The 21671-nt window shown below is 42.5% G+C and overlaps 1 protein-coding gene across 5 annotated transcripts in view; it reads left to right on the forward strand.

Moving 5' to 3' along the window:
• Nucleotides 1-21671, forward strand: part of ARHGEF11 (Rho guanine nucleotide exchange factor (GEF) 11) — a 109157-nt gene that overhangs the window by 60800 nt on the left and 26686 nt on the right. For 4 of the 5 annotated variants that reach the window (XM_012658907.1, XM_012658910.1, XM_012658908.1 and 1 more), the window contains exons 4-15: nucleotides 1382-1431; nucleotides 2218-2275; nucleotides 3178-3356; nucleotides 4203-4274; nucleotides 9422-9541; nucleotides 11473-11518; nucleotides 12165-12241; nucleotides 13414-13551; nucleotides 18672-18746; nucleotides 18969-19070; nucleotides 20198-20296; nucleotides 21479-21521. In XM_012658907.1, the coding sequence (XP_012514361.1) occupies nucleotides 1382-1431; nucleotides 2218-2275; nucleotides 3178-3356; nucleotides 4203-4274; nucleotides 9422-9541; nucleotides 11473-11518; nucleotides 12165-12241; nucleotides 13414-13551; nucleotides 18672-18746; nucleotides 18969-19070; nucleotides 20198-20296; nucleotides 21479-21521 (1059 nt within the window). The remainder of the gene's footprint in view (nucleotides 1-1381; nucleotides 1432-2217; nucleotides 2276-3177; nucleotides 3357-4202; nucleotides 4275-9421; nucleotides 9542-11472; nucleotides 11519-12164; nucleotides 12242-13413; nucleotides 13552-18671; nucleotides 18747-18968; nucleotides 19071-20197; nucleotides 20297-21478; nucleotides 21522-21671) is intronic. The other variant, XM_012658911.1, reaches the window with a different exon arrangement.

Raw genomic sequence — 21671 nt, forward strand, 5'->3', positions numbered from 1 at the left:
TTTAGTTCACTGTTTCTCAAAGTATGGTCTGTGTTCTGCCTACATCAGAATCACCTAGACCCTAAGATGACTGAAATCCTTATTCTTGGCCCTCACACCGGAAGTACTCAATCATTTTTGTCGCAAGGGGGCCAAGGAATACACTTTTTAACAAACTCCCCTGGTGATTCTCATGCTTACTGAAGTCTGAGAACTTCTGCTCAAATCCTTTTACTCTGAAGAGTTTAATTTTTTTTTAAATCACTATGTTATTAGAAGTCACCCCATGTGTTTTACACATTCAGGCAAGATAGCTCTTTCCTCTTTAGCTTTAGTTTGTAGATGACTGTATTAGAGAGAGTTTCAAGCTATTTGCAAGTACTCTTCCATAAATAGCACACTTTAGATGAGGGGCGTCTTGAATCCTAATATTGAAAAGCCAAATTGGAATGTAGTCATCACTGTATTTTTTCTTTTTAGACTAGAGACATCTAGATTGGCTTTGTGGGAGTTTTGTTTTGATCAGATGAATGCAACCTAAGATTTAATTATCATCTTGGGGCAAATTTACAAAATATAATTTTTACACTTCTCATTAACTTATTTCAGCTTTAGTGTTTCTTATGCTTCCTGGGTATAAATTAAATCAGAAATATAAGTCATTTGAAACTCTATTGTGGTCAAAACCACCTCAGCCTCCAGTTGAGTGACAACCTGAAAAAGTCAAGAGCACATTCTGCTGGGCATCTCTCAGTCAGTCACTATCAGAAGCTCTTAATCTATTTTAAAGGAGAAAGCTGTAAATAGTTCGAAACAATTTTTTTCAAATCATTTATAAATAAAACAATTACCATTAGTATCTCTAATGATAAACAGTTATCATTCTCATCTCTAATGATATGAGCCCTCAGAATATCTTTACAAACCTCTCAGGACTTATGAGCTTCAAGTTTCAAAACTCTTGTTTTAGTCCTCTCTATTATTATTATTCCTATTATTATTTTGACAATTTTAATACAGTAAACTCATTGTCACTGGATAGTAAGAAGTAACTCTTATTTGTCCTTGGAATGTATCCAGACACATTAAGATGAAGCATACGTACTCTTCCCAGAGCCTGGCCCTGCCTGTCTCCCACCTTGGCCTGGTTATCAGAAGTCTGGAATCTTATCTAGGTGGAGGGTAAGAGCAGGAGATAAGACCCTACATAGTCCACTCTAGCTTAAAAGTAGTTGTGTTACTGAAGCAGAATAGGATGTACACCCAGCATTTGAGATACTTGACACAGAGAAATGAGAGAAAATGTTGGGGGGTGGGAGGGATTTGACAGGGACTTTGGAGTAGATTCAGTGACCTCTGGGAGAGATGGTGGGGCTCTGCTAACTGGGCCTTCTCCTTACAGGAGGCGCAGCCATGAAAGCCGGTGTGAAGGAGGGCGACCGGATCATCAAAGTGAGTGACCCTGACACCTACTACCCCCCACCCCCAGGAGTGGAGGCAGGTGTGCAGGGGCACTTCTGGCCTGGCCCCCATCCTGCATATTTCCATCCTGAAACCAACTTTCAGCCAGCCACGGAGTTAGGGGTGCTACCACCAGAGGGAGCACAGTAGTATAGCGTGAGAGAGGGTGGGGATTAAGATAGCGGGTTCCATATTCTGGGCCCTTCTTGACTCTAAAGCAACCAGTGTTCTAGAACGGGTTTTATTATTCCCATTTCATAAATGACAAAAGTAAGATTAAGAGGGAGGGTTTGTGACTAGTGAAGGACCTAAGCCTTCAGATCCTCAAGTTGATACTCTGTTCTCCATACAATTCCAACTTGAGGTCCTTGCCAGTTATAAATGACTGTAATCTCCCCTACTCATTCAAGTCTTTCTTCTGCAAACTGGAGTCATAGAAGCATTAAGGAAATCCTAGCTGCAGAGACTCCTTAGTCCTCTAGTAAGGAGGAAGCATGCTGGGTCAGTTGACGTACACATGTGTATGTGAGGCAAATGGTTAGAAAAGGAATGAAGACACAGATCTTACCCCTGAAAATGTATAGGCTAGCCATAGAGACAGAATACATAGCAGATGTGAACAGGAACAAATTCATAATGTAATTTGAATAAACAAGTGACCAGAGGTGGCTAAACAGCATTGGAAAATGGCTTCCTAAAGAAGTGGCAGTTTGAACTTACAGAAGGATCCCCTAGGTTTCCATCACCATTTCTCAATATTGTTTGTCCCTCCAACAGGTCAATGGCACCATGGTGACCAATAGCTCACACCTGGAAGTGGTGAAGCTTATCAAATGTAAGTTGGAGAGAGGTGACAACTGAAGAAATTAGGGTAGCACATGGGATGAAAGGGAGGTAGGGAGGAGAGAACAAGCCTGCTGACTCAGGAGGCTTCCTTTCTGGGTATGTGGAGCAGCTGAAGGCACATCTTTAATTGTGGCATGGAGTGATGCACTTAGACGGCCACAATCCCCTATTATCCTTTCAAGTGAAGACACTATTAATCTCTCATCAGACATCTTTATTTTTGCCCACATCCATTTTTTTTTATTTCAGCATATTACGGGGGTACAAATGTTTAGGTTACATAATGTTGTCTACCCACATCCATTTTTGCCACTCCTATTTACACCATATCCTACTGAACCCACATGTCACTCAAATACCATTCAGTGCCATTCATGGACATTCTTCCTCATTTGTTTCCTGTTTGGAAGAAAGAAAAACAAAAATAATTCTGTTGATAGCCAGGAAGACCCAACAACCAAGTCTGCACAGATAATCAAATAGAAGCAACAAATGTTGAGGAAACAACTGAGGGGTGGGGGAGGGTGGAGGGCTAGAATTTGAGTACCTACTTTGTGCTAGGTGGGCAGTGTGCTGAGGGCTTGACATTGGCTACTTAATTTAATGAGATAAAGGATGAAACAACCAGCTGATGAGGCAGCCTGTGGGGAGTGTTGCCAAATATTTATGAGTGGAATTTTGGTTGAGGTCTCTGCCTGAAGGAAGGGCAGGATGCAGCACTTGGACTGATGCAGGGCATGAGGCAGGAATTATAGAATGGGTATGCCATTAAAAAGTGGATTATGAGCTTAATGACGGAAGGGAGAAGACCCCCCCGCCCCCGCCCATGGAGCTGGAGTGTCTGTTTCCCCAGAACAGCACCTCTGCAGCAAGCCTCTTGTTTTCCTCCAGCTGGCGCCTACGTCGCACTCACACTCCTGGGCTCTTCACCTTCATCTGTTGGTGTCTCTGGGCTCCAGCAGGACCCGTCTCCAGCAGGAGCTCCCCGAGTCACCCCGGTGGTCCCCCCACCACCACCTCCTCCACCTCTACCACCTCCACAACGCATCACTGGACCCAAACCCCTGCAGGTAATGATGCTCCTGGCTCCCCCTCCTTACTCCAGTGTCCCTTTGAAGAGCTGCCCACTGGGGAGGAAAGCAGGTTAAATGGGGTTGTGAGCAGAGACAAGCCAAAAGATACATGGAAGACTATCAAAGAGTTGAACAAAAATGAGGGCTGCATGAAAGGGGCTGTTCCATGCCTTAGTGTCCTCCTTCTATGCAAATACATTGAAGTTTTACCAGACAGCAACATAAAGTGTGTTTCCTAAACATGTGGAAGACTCTAAGGAGGCCCTCTGCAAGTGCTGCTCTTCATCAGGAAGAGAGTAGACACTTGCAGGCATGGACAGAAAGCAACTGTTGAAGACTGTTGCCAGGCAGTGTTAGCAGGATATGGTAGAAAGTCAAGGAGTAGGGGAAAGGCTCCCTAGAGAAAAAAAGGCTACTTGGAGGAGCAAAATGTGGAGCCCAGTCAGAAGAGGGAGGGTGTCAGAAAAGGACAGAAACAAGTAGAGAGAGAACCATAGGAGCAAGGAAAGCCTGTATGAAGAGTTAAAGAAGGACAGGGTGCAGATGGGTATAGGGTACAGAATTTTTCCATTGGAAAGAAGACCGAGCCTGCAAGTTCTGGGAGACTTAAGAGCAATTTAATAACAAAAGGGAATTACAGGTTTCTAGGAAGTTTGGGAGTAAAATCAAAAGAAAACTGTATGTTTTCTGCATTCCAGTAGGGTAGTGAGTGTTATACAAAACATACTTATGACCCAGGCTGTACTGTCATAGCTTTCCTTTCCCAAGAATCAGCAGATAGAAGAGAGTTAAGGTATTGAGCTAATCCCTAACTCTCACTACTGCCATATTTTCCATTCCTAGGATCCCGAAGTTCAAAAACACGCCACCCAGATCCTCAGGAATATGCTGAGGCAGGAGGAAAAAGAGTTGCAGGTAAGGTCACTGCCAAGGGTAGACTGGCCATTACCTTAATGAAATAATACTTTATCAGAGCAATCTGCCAATGTGTACTACTTAATTTACAGGCCTTATCCTATCACAGTAAAACCTTAAATAATAAAACTTAAGGATCGCTAAAGAATTGTCATTGGCCAGTAGAATTTGTTAAAGCAGAATTTGACCAGTGGAGTAAATAGAGCAATAGAGTTCCATGGCTAATGGATTAGGATGGTGAATATGAAGACAAAATACAAATAAGTGACAGACAGGGAGACTAAAATGAGGGAACATTAGAACTGATGAAAATCAGAGTCAGTTGATCTCAGAGGTGTCCAAGGAAGGGAAGCGATAGAGGAAAGGAAGGTGTGATGGGTAGGTGAGGGCTGCACCAGACTAATAAAGATGGGGAGCTCTGTTGGTGGAGGGGAGGAAGAGAGATTTCCAGGCCTAGGAAATGATGTGCACAGAGAACAGTAAGCAGATTAACTTGGCTGGAGTGGAATAACCAGATTCCTACTACGGCTGTAACTTGCACCAATCTCCTCGCCCCTTCATTTCAAGTCAGCAAATTTCTGTAAGTGCCAGTGTATGTAAAGCAGTGCTTTAGTTACTGTGATATGCATAAATGAAAAAGATTGGATGGCTCTTGCCCTCAACATGTTTAAAATCTAATGGGGGAAATTCAGATTACAGTGGGAGGAACAAAGAACTTGCAATAAGAGAATAAAGAAGAGAGCAATTAATGAATACTAGGAATGTGGGAAAAGGCTTCACAGAAGGGATAGTATTTCAGCTGGGCCTTGAAGAGTGGGCCTTCAGTAGGCATAAGAGATGGGGGAGGGAATGCTAGTGAATGGACAGCATAGATCAAGGCACAAAGATATAAAATACATTCATTTGTTTAACAAGCATTGAGCTTTTGCTCTGTACTAAATACTGTGTATTAAGGCAATAGATGGTGGTAGTGTTGGGGAAGGAGCTGGAACGGTTACAAAGATAAATGAGAGGGTGAACCTTTTCTTTAAGGAGTTAGTAATCACATAGTATATGGATGCATGAATAAAGATATACTACATTATATTGAGTGTTAATACTTACATACTGACAAATGTCATAGAATAACCACGACAATATGTTATTGGTATAAGCTGCAGTCCCCAACCCCTGGGCTGCAGCCCCCAACTCCTGGGTACCAGTCCATGGCCTGTTAGGAACTGGGCCAATCATCACCACCTGAGCTCTGTTTCTTCCCCAACCCCATCCATGGAAAAATTGTCTTCCATGAAACTTAGGAACCGGACCTCACAGCAGGAGGTGAACTGTGGGTGAGCAAGCAAAGCTTTATCTGTATTTACAGCCACTACAGCTGCTCCCCATTGCTGGCATCACAGCCTGAGCTCCACCTCCCCCGAAACCCCTACCCCTGGTTCGTGAAATAATTGTCTTCCATGAAACCGCTCCCTGGTTCCAAAAAGGTTAGAGAGTGCTGGGTATATAAAGATAGACCTATAGAGCAATGAAATAGCATTCTGAGCCCAGAAATTACCCATATGTCTATGGTCAGTTGATTTTCAGCAGAGGTGCCAAGATAATTCAGTGGAGAAAGAATAGTCTTTTCAACAAATTGTGTTGGGACAACTGGATATCTTTGTGCAAAGAATGAATTTGGACACTTAACCTTACACGGGAAACAAAATTGCACTCAAAATGGATCAAAGACTTAACTATAAGAGCTAAAATTATTTTTAAAAACTTTAAAACTCTTAGAAGAAAACCTAGATGTAAATCTTCATGACCTTGAATTAGGCAGTGGTTTCTTAGATGTGATGACACCGAAAGAACAAACAACCAAAAAAGAAGAGACAAATTGGATTTCATCAAAATTAAAAACTTTTGTATATCAAAGGACACTGTCAATAAAGTAGGAGGACAGCCCACAGAAGAAATGGGAGAAGTATTTGTGAATCATATCTGATAAGGGTCTAATACCAGAATATGTAAAGAACTCTGACAGCTCAACAATAAAAAGACAAGCATCCCAACTTAAAAATTGGCAAAGGATTTAAGTTGACAGTTCTCTAAAGAAGACATGCAAATGGGCAATAAACAGGTGAAAAGATGCCCAACATTGTTAGTCATAGAGAGATGCTAATCAAAATGAGATACCACTTCACACCCATTAGGATGGCTATAACCAAAATGACAAGTGTCAGTGAGGATGTGGAGAATTCTGAGAAATACTTGTTTATATTTTGTCTGCATATTCACTATCCTAATCTATTCCTACCATTGATGGTGGGAATATAAAATAATGCAACCATTCTGGAAAACAGTTTGGCAGTTCTTCAGAATGTTAAACACACAGATACCATGTGACCTAGCAGTTCTACTTAGAGGATATACCCAAGGGAATTGAGAACATAGGTTTACATAAAAATTTGTGCATGAACATTCATAATAGCATTATTCATAATAGCCAAAAAGTAGAAACAACTCAAATGTCTATCTGTTGATGAATAGATAAGCAAAATATGGTATATTCATACAAGGGGATATTATTCAGCCATAAAAAGGAATGAAGTACTGATACATAGTATATATAACGTGAAAGAACGTTATACCGAAAACATTACGCTAAGTGAAAGAAGCCAGATACAAAAGCACACAGATTGTATGATTCCGTTTATGTGGAATGTCCAAAAGAGGCAAATGCTTAGAGACAGGAAGTCGATTAGTGGTTGCAGAGGATGGAGGAAGGGGGAAATTGGGAGTGACTGCTTACAAGTACCAGCTTTCTTGTTGGGGTGATGGAAGTGTTCTGGAATTATGTAGTAGGGGTGGCTATACAACTCTGTGAATACACTAAAAACACTGAATTGTACACTTTAAAATGGTGACCTTTATGTTATGTGAATTATATCCAATATCAGTTTTTAAGGTTTTTTTTAAAAAAATGCCATAGAAGCACAAAAGAAGGAATAATTATTTATGCAATAATCAGAAGGCTTCATGAGATGACACTTGAGTTGGGTTCAGTGTGGTGTAACTAGAACATTGAAAATGGCAGTGGGTGTGGTGGTTGGAAGGTGTTCTGGGCCTTGAATACGAAGAAGAACGAGGAGCTTGGAGTTTGTTCTGAAAGCAGTGGGACTTGATCAAAGGATTTTGAGTAGGGGACTGATCACAGTTTCAAACCAGTGTTCTTTAGAGAAGTGTGTTAAGTGAGTCAATGTAAGGAAACCATCTAGGAGGCTGTTGCAGTAGATAAGAGATGATGACAGATTTAACAAGAACAGTAGGAGTGAAAACAGAAAGGAGGGGATAGCCATGGGAGACATCTCAGAGGTCAGATCAGTAGAACTTATCAACTGGAAAGGGAGAAGAAAGAATTAAAGAAGGTCCCGAGTTTGGGTGCCTGGCTAGATGGCGATGCCATTGATGGAGCGAGATAGAGGGAAGGAGCAAAGCTTAGGGGAAGGAAATGAAGGTCAGCTCTGAGTATGCCCATGAGACATTCAGGTAGAGACCAGGCACTATGCATGTGGAGATAATAGGGCTGAAGGTAGGAGGAAAGGCTGGGTTGTAATAGAAATTGGGGTATCCTCAGTAGAAAGGTGGTAGTGGAAATTGGAGGCTTTGTGAAATCAGCCAGAGCACCAGTGCAGAGAGGAGAGTGCTGAGAGTGGAATCTGGGGACTTAAGTGCTTTTGCGGCACACTGCACCAGCCTTTACCATACACTCGCTATTCTGTGTGGTCTTTGAAGGAGCATTTGGTTGAGGTGATGGGAAGGGAGCTAGGTGGTGTGTGCTGAGGAGCAACTGGAGGCAAAAAAAGTGTGGGGTTCTTATTGTAGACACCTGTTTTGGAACACTTGGCCGTGAAAGGGAGGAGAAGCAAATGGGGCAGCAGCCTGAAGAATAATCAGAGCTGATGGAAAGAGTTTTGTTGTGGTGTTTGTTTTTGTTTTAAGTCAGAAAACTTGAACATTTTTATAGGATGAAGGGAAAGAGTCATTGGAAAAAGGAGACTTCAAAGATATCTGAACAGTGTCCAAGAAGAGCCCAAAGCAGTCAAAGGTTTAACTTTGTAAAAGATTTAGACATAGTTTCCCCTCTTAGGCAGGAGGAAAGATAACTGAAAGAAAGTGTTTTGAAATGGAATAAAATAAAACGGGGTTTTCACCAAATGATATCATCTGCTGAGACTGAGGGAAGGGTTGGGGTTTGGTGGGCATGGAGAAGGTGAGACATTAAATGTGAGGCATTTGTAAAAAGGTTGTCAGGTAGTGGGGAAGCCCCAAATGAGTTTAGATAATATGTGAACCCAAGGTCTTTATTTAATTATGTAACCAGCAAGCTTTGTTGAGCATCTCCCTTTGTAGTAAAATATGAATAGCTGCCACTTATCCAGGCGTGTAACTATGCGGCAGACATTCTGCTAAGCACTTTGCATACATAAATAATCTCATTCAGCTCTTAACAACCGTCCAACAAGACAGGTATTGTCATCTCCATTTTATTGATGAGGACATAGTCAAGCTTGCCCAAGTCTACACAGCTAGAAAGTGGAGGTGCCAGAATTCAAAGCCGGGTCTCCCTGACTGCGAAGGGAGTCTGTGGCGTATTTCATGCCATGCCGAGTGCTGGTGTCAGGATGATTCCTGCTCTCTAGGAGCTTGCAAACGATGGGGCTGAGGGGAGGTATTGTCTGCTCTAGTCAGTGCTGCTTCCTCTCATCTCCTGTGGTTCTCATTGTGTCTAAGTTTCCTCTTTAGCACTTTTTTGTGTATTGGTCTGGACAGTCACTTAAATATTTCACACTTGAGTGGTAGTAGAGGAAGACCTGGTTTAGGATGTGGGACTTAAGCCAGGCCTTGAAGAATGGATCGGATTAGGACAGGACTTGGTGTTTTATCTTCTTTCCCAGGTTGCCTCACGCGTTCTGTTTTTCATCACTTATACCTTTTTCCGATCCTAAATGATGGTAAAGTAACATGAATCTACTAGAAGGCAGAGATCTCTCCTCTCTCTTCTTTGTTTTGGGATAACTGCCTGCTCTCCTCACTGATGAGTCGTCCATTCTCTACTAACCACCCCTCTGCCTTTTCCCCTCCTCCTTCTCCTCCTCACCCCCCCCCAGCGTATCTGTGAGGTGTATAGCCGGAACCCCGCCAGCCTGCTGGAAGAGCAGATCGAAGGTGCCCGGCGGCGAGTCACTCAGTTACAGCTGAAGATCCAGCAGGAGACTGGTGGCTTAGTGGTGAGTGATGGTAGGCACAGCTCTAGGAAAGGCACCGTGCAGTTGGACCGGGGGTAGAGTGAGGGAGAAAGCAAGGACGGAAGCCTTCTGCGTTATGCCGGGACCCAAAGGCGAGCTAGTTTAAGTGTTCAGTATTTTACAAAGAAACAAAAGTCAGCAGTTCTTTATTTAGGACCAGAGAGGCTGAGCACTGTTGTGACACTTGGGATACCATTAAAAAAAAAAGGCCTATGTCTTGCCCTCCAAGAACTTATGGTTGCAATGGAAAGAAATAAATATGAAATAAATCATACTGGCGGCTTTAGTCTTCTAAATATCCTTCCCTTCTGGGTAGTTTCCTCATAGCTGATGTATATTTTTACACTGGTTTTACTTAATACTCATGTGGTACCTTTCTCCACCACCTGTTCTTCAAGTAATGGGTCTTCTCAAAGAAATACAAGTACTTTTAAAGTCAACCTACGTAAAGGATCCCCCGTCAGTTGAAAGGGATCTATATCAGCAGCTAACAATGCTTTGTGGAAAGTTCCAGAGAAGAAATGGTTCTTTATCTGTTCTTGTCAGGGACCTTACTATTAGTGTCTTCCTTATCTTCATCAGCCATTAATTCTTTGGGTGAATAAGAAGTAACTCTCCAGAAACTTTAAGGTCTCCAAGAATATTTGCCAAAGCAAATAAAAATTATTTAACACGTTAACTGCCATGTGAGTTGTATTTAACTCATGATAGTTTTGAGCCCAAGGCCTCGTGAAGCATATGTAACTCACACGTCTCTTCACCTTGGGAGCCACAAGAACTATTTTTCAAGTTGCATATAACTCATACGCAGAAAACAATAAAAAATAACAGAGTTTTTCATTCAATTAGAATGGATTGTTTCGTTTTTGAAGTTTTCTGTACTTGTAATAAAACACTGAAAAAAAATTTTTTTATTGTGGCAGTCAATATGTTAAAGATTATCTGCTTTCTTTTAATTAGAACATTCAGATCAAAAAAGTTTGAGAAACATAGGCAAATAAATTGAAACTGCTTCATTTTCTGAAGGAAAATACCATAGCACATGGTCGATAGGAGCTCAGGGTGTAGACTTAGACTGTCTGGATTCAAATCCCAGCTCTAATTCTCACCAGCTTTAAGACTCTTGGTCAAGTTACTTCATCCCTAGGAGCCTTACTTTCCTCGTTAATAAAATGGAGATCATGGTATTTTCAGATGTAAAGCTTGCCCTTGACACAGGAGCCAGTACGTGTTTGATGCTGCTGCCACTGTTGGTTGTGCTGTGAGGTGGTGAGTCTGAGACACTAAGCTTCCCCGAAGGTCTGAGCTCCAAGCTTGGCTTTAGAGTGGACCTGCTGTGTAGCTTGGGCAAGTTACTTAAGGTCTCTGAGCTTCTGTTTCCTCATTTATAACATGGAAGTAACATGCCTAACTCAGAGTCATTGGAAGATTAAATGTGATACAGGAAAGTGCTTTGTAAACAGTAAAGCACAATTAACATCATTTCCTCCACATCGGCTGGCTCAGTCAGTCCCAGGCCAGTGCCTGTCTGTCCTCCTAAAAGATCTCCAGAGGTGTAAACCCTTTATGTCTGCCCCCAGTCACCTGCTTGAGCCCTTTATGCTCCTTAATAGTTAGGAGGTTCTTTCTTGTATCCAACCCAAGTAAGGCATTAGATGCTCTGAGGTTCAGGGTGATAAATAAAGTGAGATTTTAGAATTTTGTTAATGGTAAAGCTCCCTTTCCACCATTAGGGGTCATCATCATCCTTAAACTGTACAAAAGAAGCAGTATCTCTTCTAGCTGGGCATTTTTGAGTCAATGAAGCAGAAGAGGCCACTAATTGTAAGCTAATACAGCACTGATTGGAGGAAGGAAACACTAGGGCAAGAGGTTCACAGAATTTGCCCACGCTCTGGGCCTTTCTTTTTTAGGACATACTTCCACTCTGTGGTGATACCAGCCAGAGACCATCAGAAGGTAAGTCTCCCCCATCACCCTATTTTTCCCTGGCATACCTCTAGTCCAGGTTTGCTAGCTGCTTTCCCCTCCCTGTGGGGCAGATTCTGGGAAAGAAAATATATAGTACCTGCTATCTGGGGAATAGAATAATGGGAGAAAGCAGTACAAATACACAGGGAAATTGGGTACGATTTAGGCAGTAGAAATGAGTGTCTAACCAGTAACCCTGAATAGATAAGGGCCAGGGAGATACTGGAATGATTATGGTCCAGACAACAGCTTGCGTAATAGCACCTGGCACTTAGGAGCTCAGCAAATACTTGTCGTAAGAAGAAATGGATGGTGACCAGAAGAGGGTTGGGAATGGGTTGAGGGGTAAGACTAGTGTGAGATAGCCACCAAGTCTTTCCTCATGAGGTGACATGACCTGTACCTAGGTGCAGAGGTGGGTAACTAGATGAGAACTCTAGATGTGGTAAGAGGAGAGGAGAGGTATACCCAAGAGAATATCTGAGTCTAGGGGTCATGAGATGAGAGAGCAGAAGGGAAACATGAAAGATGATGGCTTCCCCTTCCCGACCAGTGCACAGGTGCCCAGAATAAAGGGTCTTCTTTCCCCCAGGCCACAGCTCCTTCCTTACTATATAAACTGGTTTCTTCTCAGGCCGTTTCTCTCTGGATTCCCAGGAGGGAGACAGTGGCTTGGACTCTGGGACAGAACGTTTTTCTTCCCTTAGTGAGGTGAGTGCCACCAGAGACGAGGCCCATTCAAAACATATATTCAGTGTCCCTTTCCAGGCACCTAAAGGCTCTGCTGCTCACCAGCTGCACCAAGGCCTCCGGTCTGTCATCTGGGCGCCTCTTCTGTGGTTCTAGTTCCAAGGATTTCAGTCACTGTGCTCTGAGTTCCAAAAAAGGGGTTTCAAATGCATCCTTACGTGTAAGATCATCAAATCTGGCTTCCATTTTATCCTAGTGAACTCTGTTACATAAAGAGCAGGGTAGAGAGGGAGCCACATCCTTAACTATGGCAAGCCTTTGAGAGTGAGGGAGCAGAGACATAAATCCTCTAAAACAGTGACTCGACCAAAAATACATTTCTACCTGGTCAGGAATAATATCATCTTAGATTAATACAGCGAACCCGGCCTGATCAGAAGTGGTAGTCTCTCTTTCTTTGCTGTGGATCTTTTTCTTCTTAAACATCTCATCTTTTCTGGAGTAGTGAGAAGATACATATATTCAGGTTTTGAAGGTTATCTCTTCCAGGTGTTCTCAGTTTGCATGTATAAACGCTATAAACCTGCAATATAAAGTAAGAGTCAGTAGAAGAAGCAGTAATGGTGATAGCAAAATATTTACTTAGCCAGATTAATTAAATACGTGAATAAGTGGTTGAGAACATGTTAAAAACCTAATTTTAGATAACAATTGGCATTTTATTTTCTTACTGCCCCTGTCTGTGGGAAGATGATGAATACACATGAAAGGATCAATATGTAGGAAAGTCACCAAGAAAGTGGGGTGGGAGGGGGGCCCTAAAGAATCTGCAGTTGGTATTATCTGGGAGGCAGCATAGTTGGTGAGGAAGAAAAGTGTGTGCTGTGGGTTGAGACTGCCTGCGTTGAGGCCAGAGAATATCTCATTACTAACTCTTTGACCTTTAGCAAGTCTCGTAACCTCTTGGAGTCTTAGTTTTTTCATGGGAAAATGAGAGGAATAATAGTATCAGGGCTGTTGTGAGAATTGAGTGAGATGATATGTAATCAAGGGCTTAGTATAATGCTGGGCACAGAGCAAGTATTGAATTTCTGTTAGCTAATGTTATAAGTATGGTTATCATCACCAAATGAGCTGAGCCCAGAGGGTCTTCTGGTCAAGGTTCCTTCTCACAGAGTTCTCCATTCCTCTAGTCGTTGATGAATCGGAACTCAGTACTCTCAGATCCTGGACTAGACAGTCCTCGAACCTCCCCTGTGATAGGGTCCAGGGTAGCCCAGCACCACAGACGGCAGGGCTCAGATGCACCGGTCCCCCCAACCAGCGACCAGGTGAGTGATCCGCCTTGCAGTTTTCCTCTCTCTTTTTTCAGAACTGAGCTTTGGAGACATGGGTCTTACCAATGCATGGTCTTGAATAATCAGACTAAATGCCTGCTCCAGCAATCCAAACCGAGATAGTTACTTCCTTAGAGAATAAATAGTAAAAAAAGAGCATGGTATAAACAGAAACATGAAAGTAAGGCTGTCTCAGGTTCTATGTGAAGAGTCGGTGAATGCACCTGTAGGGAAGTGACAGATAAGGAGCAGATAGCTGGTCTTTCTTTTAATGTGTATATAGAATAGGAAACAGGTTTATTCAGTGTTTCTCCAGAATACTAATTTTCAATTTTCTCATTCCTTAGCAAAATTTCCTTCTCAAACAAAATCTTTTTATTTGGGATGCTAATATAGGGGGAAAAAAAAAAAAAAAAAACCTCAGTTCCCCTGGGACATTTTCTGGTTAACTGCCCTCAAGAACACATCCATGGAGCCCTAAGATCCTGCAAAACCTAATTTGAAAGCTCCTGCTCTCAAAGAACTAGATCCAGGAAAGATTTCAGGAACATAGGTTTTAGCTCAGTGCAAAAAGTTTGCAAAGACTCTGGGCTGTCTTGCAATGCAATGGGCTGGCCCAAGAGCCAGAGAATTGCCTGTCATTGTTCAGACAGAAGCTGGGCCACTACCTGTTAGAGACACTGGGGAGAGATCTAGTTTTGTAAAACTGTTTCTTAAAATTCAGTCACCTATAATGACTATAATGATTTATAATAATTTATAATCACTATAATGAGTTTTCCATATGCACATTTCACCTATATAATGTTACTTAATATTTTTCTTTAAGCTAAGTCACTTCTTTAAACTTAAATTCATTTTAAAGGAAATCTGTCATTACCTTAAATTAAAACCAGTAACACTATAAACGCAAGGTAAATGTAAAACTAAATATAAGTTTAGAAACAATTTTGTTAAATTCTACCTAGAAAAATACAGAACAGTGTAGACAAAAAGCTGTCATTTATGTTAAAAAGAGGAAAAGGGGCTTCTTTTATATCTCTGGATGCATATTTAAGCAACTGGTGGTGGTTGCCTCTGAGGGGGGAATTAGATGGCTTGAGGATAGACGTAGAAAGACTTTTCATTATATTTACCTTTTTGCATCCTTTTAATTTTAAACTACACAAACATATCACTTACTCAAGAAATAGATAAAAATTTAAACAAGCTGAAAAATAAACTCTAGCTAAATTCTATTGATTTTCAAAGGCTTTAATTAAGCCTGAGGCTGATTCTGCCTTTGTTAAAGCTATACTTAGCACCAAGCTGAAACTTTTCCCGGGTTAATCAAAAGGATTGAATAAGAACTGAAAAGAAACTTAACTTTCTTACAATATGATTCAGTGTTATTTAATGCCATGTCCAGGTACCACCTAAAATCATCTCGAGCCTCAACAAAAAATTATTTTAAATCATCTTTAGTTCCACCAGTGGTGTACTTCCCGCACTGGAAAACAGTGGTGTAAGGAAGTATACAGGTAGTATTTTCAAACTGTGGTTTTCACCTTTTGAGTGGGTCATGATATCAATATTTGAGGTCAAGAGCAGTGTTTATTTTAATGAAGTAGATTTTAATAGTGTGGAAAAGAAAATATCAGCATTCATCCAATATAATAAGACTAAGTTTAGTTTTGTGAAACTTCTGTTTTAGTTACATATGTGTGTACTGGGCTGCAATGAAAATGTATTTATTATTGGAAGTTGTGGTCAAAAAAAGTTTGAGCTGGGAGTGGTGGCTAATGCCTGTAATCCCAGCGCTTTGGGAGGCCAAGGTGGGAGGATCACTTGAGGAGAGGAGTTTGAGACCAGACTGGGCAACATAGCAAGACCACATCTCTATAAAAAATTTAAGAATTAGCTGGGTGTGGTGGCGCATGCCTGTAATCCTAGCTATTCAGGAGGCTGAGGCAGGAGTATCACTTGAGCCCATGCATTGGAGGCTGCAGTGAGCTATGCACTCCAGCCTAGGTGACAGTGAGACTCTGTCTCTTTAAAAAAAAAAAAAGGATTTGAAAGCTGCTGTTCTAAAGTTCTTTTAACTCTGGGTGCCTATTAATCTCTGAATCCAGGAGGTGGTCTTCAGAAAATAGGATCTCTAAAGTAATTTTGGATAGAGAGAAAGAGATTAATATAAGGAAGAAAACAGAGTAAACAGTAATCCTAATGTTTAGCCAAATACAAGTCACTACTGAGGTGACCGATTAATCAGCAATTTAGTTAAATCTAGCCCCTGATGGTGCTGGATCCTAGAATCTAGATCTAATTTTTCTGTCTTGTCCTCCTTCCTCTGAACAAAACCAAGCCTTACTTTGTGCCTTGTCAAACCTGCTGGGTAGGTCTCCTGTAGAAGTGTATGGGCTTGAGGTACCCACCATGGTCCCTCCTCCAGAAGGCTTTTTATGCAGAGGGCTTCTTTCCCAGGCTTCAGTGAGTAAGCCCAGACAGTGGGTTACAGTTTTCCGCCTGCACCTTTCCTATCTCTGCCCACACCTACCACTCACCGCCCCAAACTCCTGACTCTACCACACACGCATGCATCTCATGAATTCTCTTTGGTAGTGTTGTGATTTTAGTAAACTTGTCCTCTCTCTCTTGAGTTTAGAGTTCCAAGCAGCATCTTTTTTGTATTACAGCATTTACCCCTCTGCTGTTATTCTTTGTTTACAAGTCCAATTTCCCCACTAAGCTTAATTCATCTTTATATGCTGAGCACCTAGCAGGGGGCCTGGCACATAGTAGGCGCTTCATAATGCTTAGTGAAGGAATGAGTGAATACTTTGGAATGGGACTAATCATAATTGTCTTCTGAGTGTCATCTTGGAGAGGACTTGTCCAGGACACGTTATGGAATATGAAGTCTCTCATACCTCTCATACGGAGCTTCTTGAACTTCTCGAAACTGAGGTTTCACAGTATGATCTATAAGAGGACATGGCCTAGGTGAATCCTATTCTTAAATCCAGAGGTATGCAGTCATTAGAAGAAAATTCTAATCAAGAGCTGCTCTACAAAAGAAGAATACATTTGATACTCTAGTTTTACCCATCGAATAGAATTTAGTTATTCTTAGAACTTACAGGGGAAAGGTGGGGAAATGAATCCAATGTGTATTAAAATGTCTGGTGTACCAGCTGCTGTGCTAGATCTTTTACAGAAAATCTCATTTAATTCTCACAATCAGGAAAGGAGGTGGCTGTTAGAATCTTCATGTGGTAAATGAGAAAAGTGTGAGGCAAAGAAGGCTTAGCTTGTTACTGGCAGGGTCAGAACTAGAAGGTAGTTCTCCTGGGCCCCAGCGCAGGGCTACTTCCCCTCCTGGCTGCTCTTTCATTGCCTACTCCCATACCCTTCCCTTTGTGGAACTAAAGGACCAGGTTCGGGTTGCTGAGGGGGGTCAGGCCTACGTCCTGTTCCCAGGGAAGGTTTTCCTTTAGGAGGTTAACAGGAGCAGGTGTGGAGTAAATGGTCTTGGAGTCCTTGTTTGTCTCTTCTGGTTTTGGTCATTTTCTGAAAACTATTTAAATTGCTACCCTTTGAGTGTTAAGAGCAAATATAGTATAGTTTCTTAATAATAATATGTTAATAAAAGTGTAGAGGGAAAACCTGTACTACCCACAAAACTATCAGCAGCAGAGAGATGGAAGCCTAGGGAACTCTCACTTTCTGTTACATAATTCTGTAATGTGTATTTTTTTTAGTAAGCATATTGTGCTTTTGTAATCAGAAAGATTATGTATTTGTAAAGACTTTTAAAAAAATCCTCCCCCCAAACAATCAAAAACCTAGTGCTTTCAAGGTCTCACCAGAGAGCCAAGTAGAGCCGTAAGTGCTTGTCTGCCACCTCCTGGGGATCTTGGACCCCAAGAGGTTGAGAGTCTAGGATGTTAGGGGAGAGCAGGTTACTCAGGATGTGTCTAAGAAATACAAATACAGTAAGTACATCAGGCCTGACTCTGCAACTTTGAGCATGCCAGTCAGTCTCTCTGGGCCTCATTTTTGTATTCAATTATAAATGAGTATTAGACTCTAATCTCTGAGATACCTTGTGGGTCTCTCATGTTCTGTGACTCTGTCATTCTGCACATAGAGTCTGTAAATATCCAGGAGAATGGAAAAGGAATAAGGAACATCAGGGAGGCACTGTCAGGAATAGACCCTAAAGAAAGTGGGGTAGGAGAGTCTCTTGGGCCTGGATAAAAGTAGGCACAACAAGCTCAGTGGGTTCCAGAAGCAGAGTCCTTGTTGGGGAATCACTGGAAATGGAGGAGATCAAATTGAGTGAAAAATATAGTTGCTAGAAAATCTTTAAAAGCTCAAAGAACCTTTAGGAAAAAAATTCGTCCAATAAAGTATCTGAAAAGTTTATGGAATATGAAGTCTCTCATACCTAATCAATGGCATATTGGCTAGAATTAGGTTTTTATTAAAATTGGTATAAGTGGGAAAGAAAGAAAAACTAGTCTAAGAAGTTTGGATTTTAGACAGGTAATGGCAGATGTACCATAGACTCGTACGCAGGCAAGGGAAATAATGCAAATGATGTTTGAGAAAGATCTACCCCAGCCCTTTTGTTCAGAGAGACAGAGATCCACTGCTAGGCTCCCATACTGTTACTTAGCCACCATCACTTACTAGGCACACAGTAACTGTTCAGTAGCATTGTGGTAGACACTAGATTTGGAGGGTATGTTAAAGTTAAGGAAAACAACAAAGCCCCTCAACCCAACAGCCCAGTAGGAGCTATAGGTTCTTATTTTGTTGAGTGACACTCCCTCCTCAGATCTTTTGCAAACAGGAAGAGAGCATTTGCTCTTACTTCCCATCTTCATATGTCATGTGGCCAGGCTGTTCTGAGTCTGCCTTGCCCCACCCAGAAGCAGTTAACTTCCTGCAAGTGGAAATCATTTCTGTATGCTCTGAGATTTGGGGGTGGTAGGGAGATGCCAACGTTTACCAGACCTGTGTGGCTTTCTTTGTGAGTGCTGTGCTATGACTAAATAAACTTCACTGAGGGGCTTGAGCACCCTGTCCTCTGTAACCCCTCATCTCTACAACTTGACTCTCTCCCCCAGGGTGTAGATCAAAGCCCAAAGCCTTTAATTATTGGCCCAGAGGAAGATTATGACCCGGGTTATTTCAACAACGAGGTAACGGTTTCCTGGTTTTCTCCTTTCATCATTCTTCTGTCATACAACTTGCTCTGGCCTCCAGGCAGTCTGACTAGCACCAGCTGTGAAGGGAACTTGGGGGAGGGAGCCTCAGCTTATAAACCCTGGAAGGTGGATCACATGGGAGCTAAACTGGAACAGGCTGTGCTGCTGTACCCTGCCTCCGTGCCTCCCAGCCATTCTCAGCCTTCTGCCTTCCAGAGCGACGTCATCTTTCAGGATCTTGAGAAACTGAAGTCACGTCCAGCTCACCTAGGTGTTTTTCTACGCTACATCTTCTCTCAGGCGGACCCCAGTCCACTGGTAAGTCACGAGTATCAGTCTCGATTGAGTGCCTGCCTGCGCTTGGCAGAGAGAATCTCTGGCCTCTGTTCCCGCTCTCTAGATGTCACAAGTCAGATCCATAGGCATCGTCAGGAACTTCAAGGACAGAGACAAAATAGAAAAGAAGATGACACTTAGGCAGAAGGGTTTCTTCACTTTATGTGACACAGCAAACTACATCAGTGGCCTCGGGAGGAGGGAGAAGAGCTAGGCCAGGAATACTGTCATTCTTGATTAGTTTAGGAAGGCTTCTTGGAGAACACGCTCTTTCTAGAGTTTTTCAAATGAAGGAAAATACAGACTGACTACAGAGTTGAGAGAGTGGCCCTACAAGAAGACTTGGCAGAGGGCAAGGCGGCAAAGGATATTCCATCTAAAGGTGATGATAAGGAGAAATGTGAGGGGTGGAGACCAGAGTGCCCTGGGACAGTGCTCAGAGTCAGCAGCCTTACCAGTTCCTCTCACTCTTCGCAGCTGCTTAGGAAGTAGGGCTGGAGGACCGAGGTTGATGTTTTCCTCTTCAGGATAAACTTCTTGCCCAAGACATGGACTGCTGTTTTGTCTTTCTGGGGATACCTCTATTAGAAGCCAAAGTGAACGTCTGTTTGCTCAGTAGGTATTCATTGAATACCTGTGTGTGAGCCCCAGGTGCTGGTGTCTCAGAAGCATTCCTGAATAAAGACAGGGCACATCACAAAGAGAAATAGAACAGGAACCCTTAGGAGACAGTATATAAACAAGTGCAGGACACAAGTAAAATATCGAGTGTGGAGAAGATACAGAGTTGAGGAGCGATGACTCTGAGGATGTGCGTGTGGGAAAGGGGGTGGGATTGTTTTACCACAGGTTTCTCAAACATTCTAACCCAGGGTTTCTCAACCTCAGCCTATTAACATTTTGAACGAGAGAATTCGTTGTTGTGAGACTGCATTTTGGGATAGTTAGCTGCATCACTGGACTCTACCCACTAGATGCCAGTAGCACCTCACTGGCCCAGTAGTTGTGATGAGTAAAAATGTCTCCAGATGTTGCCAAATGTCCCGTAGGGGGCAAAGTCACCCCCGGTTGAGAATCAGTGCTCTAACCCAGTTTGTCTCTCCTCTTAGCTTTTTTACTTGTGTGTAGAAGTTTATCAGCAGACAAACCCCAAGGAGTCCCGAAGCTTGGGAAAAGACATCTGGAATATTTTCCTAGAGAAAAATGCGGTAAGGCAGTCATAGATTGCGTTGTAGTTTCATTATACTCTTTGAACCACCACAGAGAAAAATGAAGCCAAACATTCAGGCCAAGTGGAGACAGGTTCTTAAAGAGAAGTCCAGGCTGAGAGATTCTGCTTCTAGCTCTACTCCCAAAAGATTGATCTCCTCTCTATACCTCTTTTGTTCCACACATTGTCTCTCTCCAAATTGTTTGGAGAAAGAAAGAGATTGTACCAAATTCTCATTGCTTTCCCCTGAATCAGTGCCCTAGTTCCCCCAACACTCCCTGCCTCCCACATCCCTGGGATAAAGAAACAGGTTTGGAGGCATCTAGTGATCTAGATCAATGAGGCAAGAGGAGAATCCCGTTTTCTGCAGCTCAACCTAACTTGCTATTATTGCCCAAAGGCAGGAGCAGAGGCCGGAGACCCCATAGTATCTGGGATGGATAGCACTCTGTGCGTCTGTACATAGTTCCCAAGATTGGGTCAGGGATCCCACTGACAAGAGCACTTCTGCCTACAGAGGGCAGTTCCCATCCCAGACTTCCTAATCTGATCAACTAAACTAATTCCAAGGTGACATTATTCTTCTAGCAGGAAGCTACTAGGGCTAGTAAGGTTGGGAAAATTGATTTTTCTCAGGATTTTTTATTTGCCTCCTTAAATGGGTGTTGAGTACGGAGATTAGAGCTGCCAGTTGTTCACTATTGGTTGTTATGGAACCACCCCAATATTCAGGTGTCAGAGACTCAGAAAGCAAAAACCAGAACACTGTGCTAACTGCAAGACTAGGTGACATAAGGCTCGTTTGCCCTTGGGAGTAAAGAGGAGGGGAAGTCCATCAAATAGCCTAATAAAGGTTTTTTCCTTGCTGCTAACTTAGCACCAGTCCACTTTTTAGAACAACATGCCCATTCCGTGTACCCTGTGACCTTGAAATAAGAGTGGAAAAACTGCATGTGCCAACCTCAGAATATAGTCCCAGCTTGCCCTGTAACCTCAGATTCCATTTCCCAAAAACCTTAGCCTAGAATTCAGGGGTACAGTTGGAAAAAGATGAGAGGGAGTGTGGGTAGATGTAGGCAAAAAAGATAAGAAGGTAGTGTTGCTAAGCCCGCCTCACCCTGCACGTGTCTCCCTGGAGTGTGCCGACCTCACCACTTCTGCCCCACTCTTCTGTTTCTAGCCTCTGAGAGTGAAGATCCCTGAGATGTTACAGGCTGAAATTGGTAAGTTGGCTCATTGGTCAGTTAGTCTCCCGTTGGTGTCCTTTTTGTCCTGAGCTCTCAGGAGGCTCCAGAGGACACAGGGGACATGGTCCCTGTCATTGGGCAACCATCCTCTAATAGAAGAAAAGAACACTGCCCAGTAGCTTATGG

Source organism: Propithecus coquereli, unplaced genomic scaffold, assembly GCF_000956105.1.
Source record: "Propithecus coquereli isolate 6110/MARCELLA unplaced genomic scaffold, Pcoq_1.0 Scaffold59, whole genome shotgun sequence".
Classification (NCBI taxonomy): domain Eukaryota; kingdom Metazoa; phylum Chordata; class Mammalia; order Primates; family Indriidae; genus Propithecus; species Propithecus coquereli.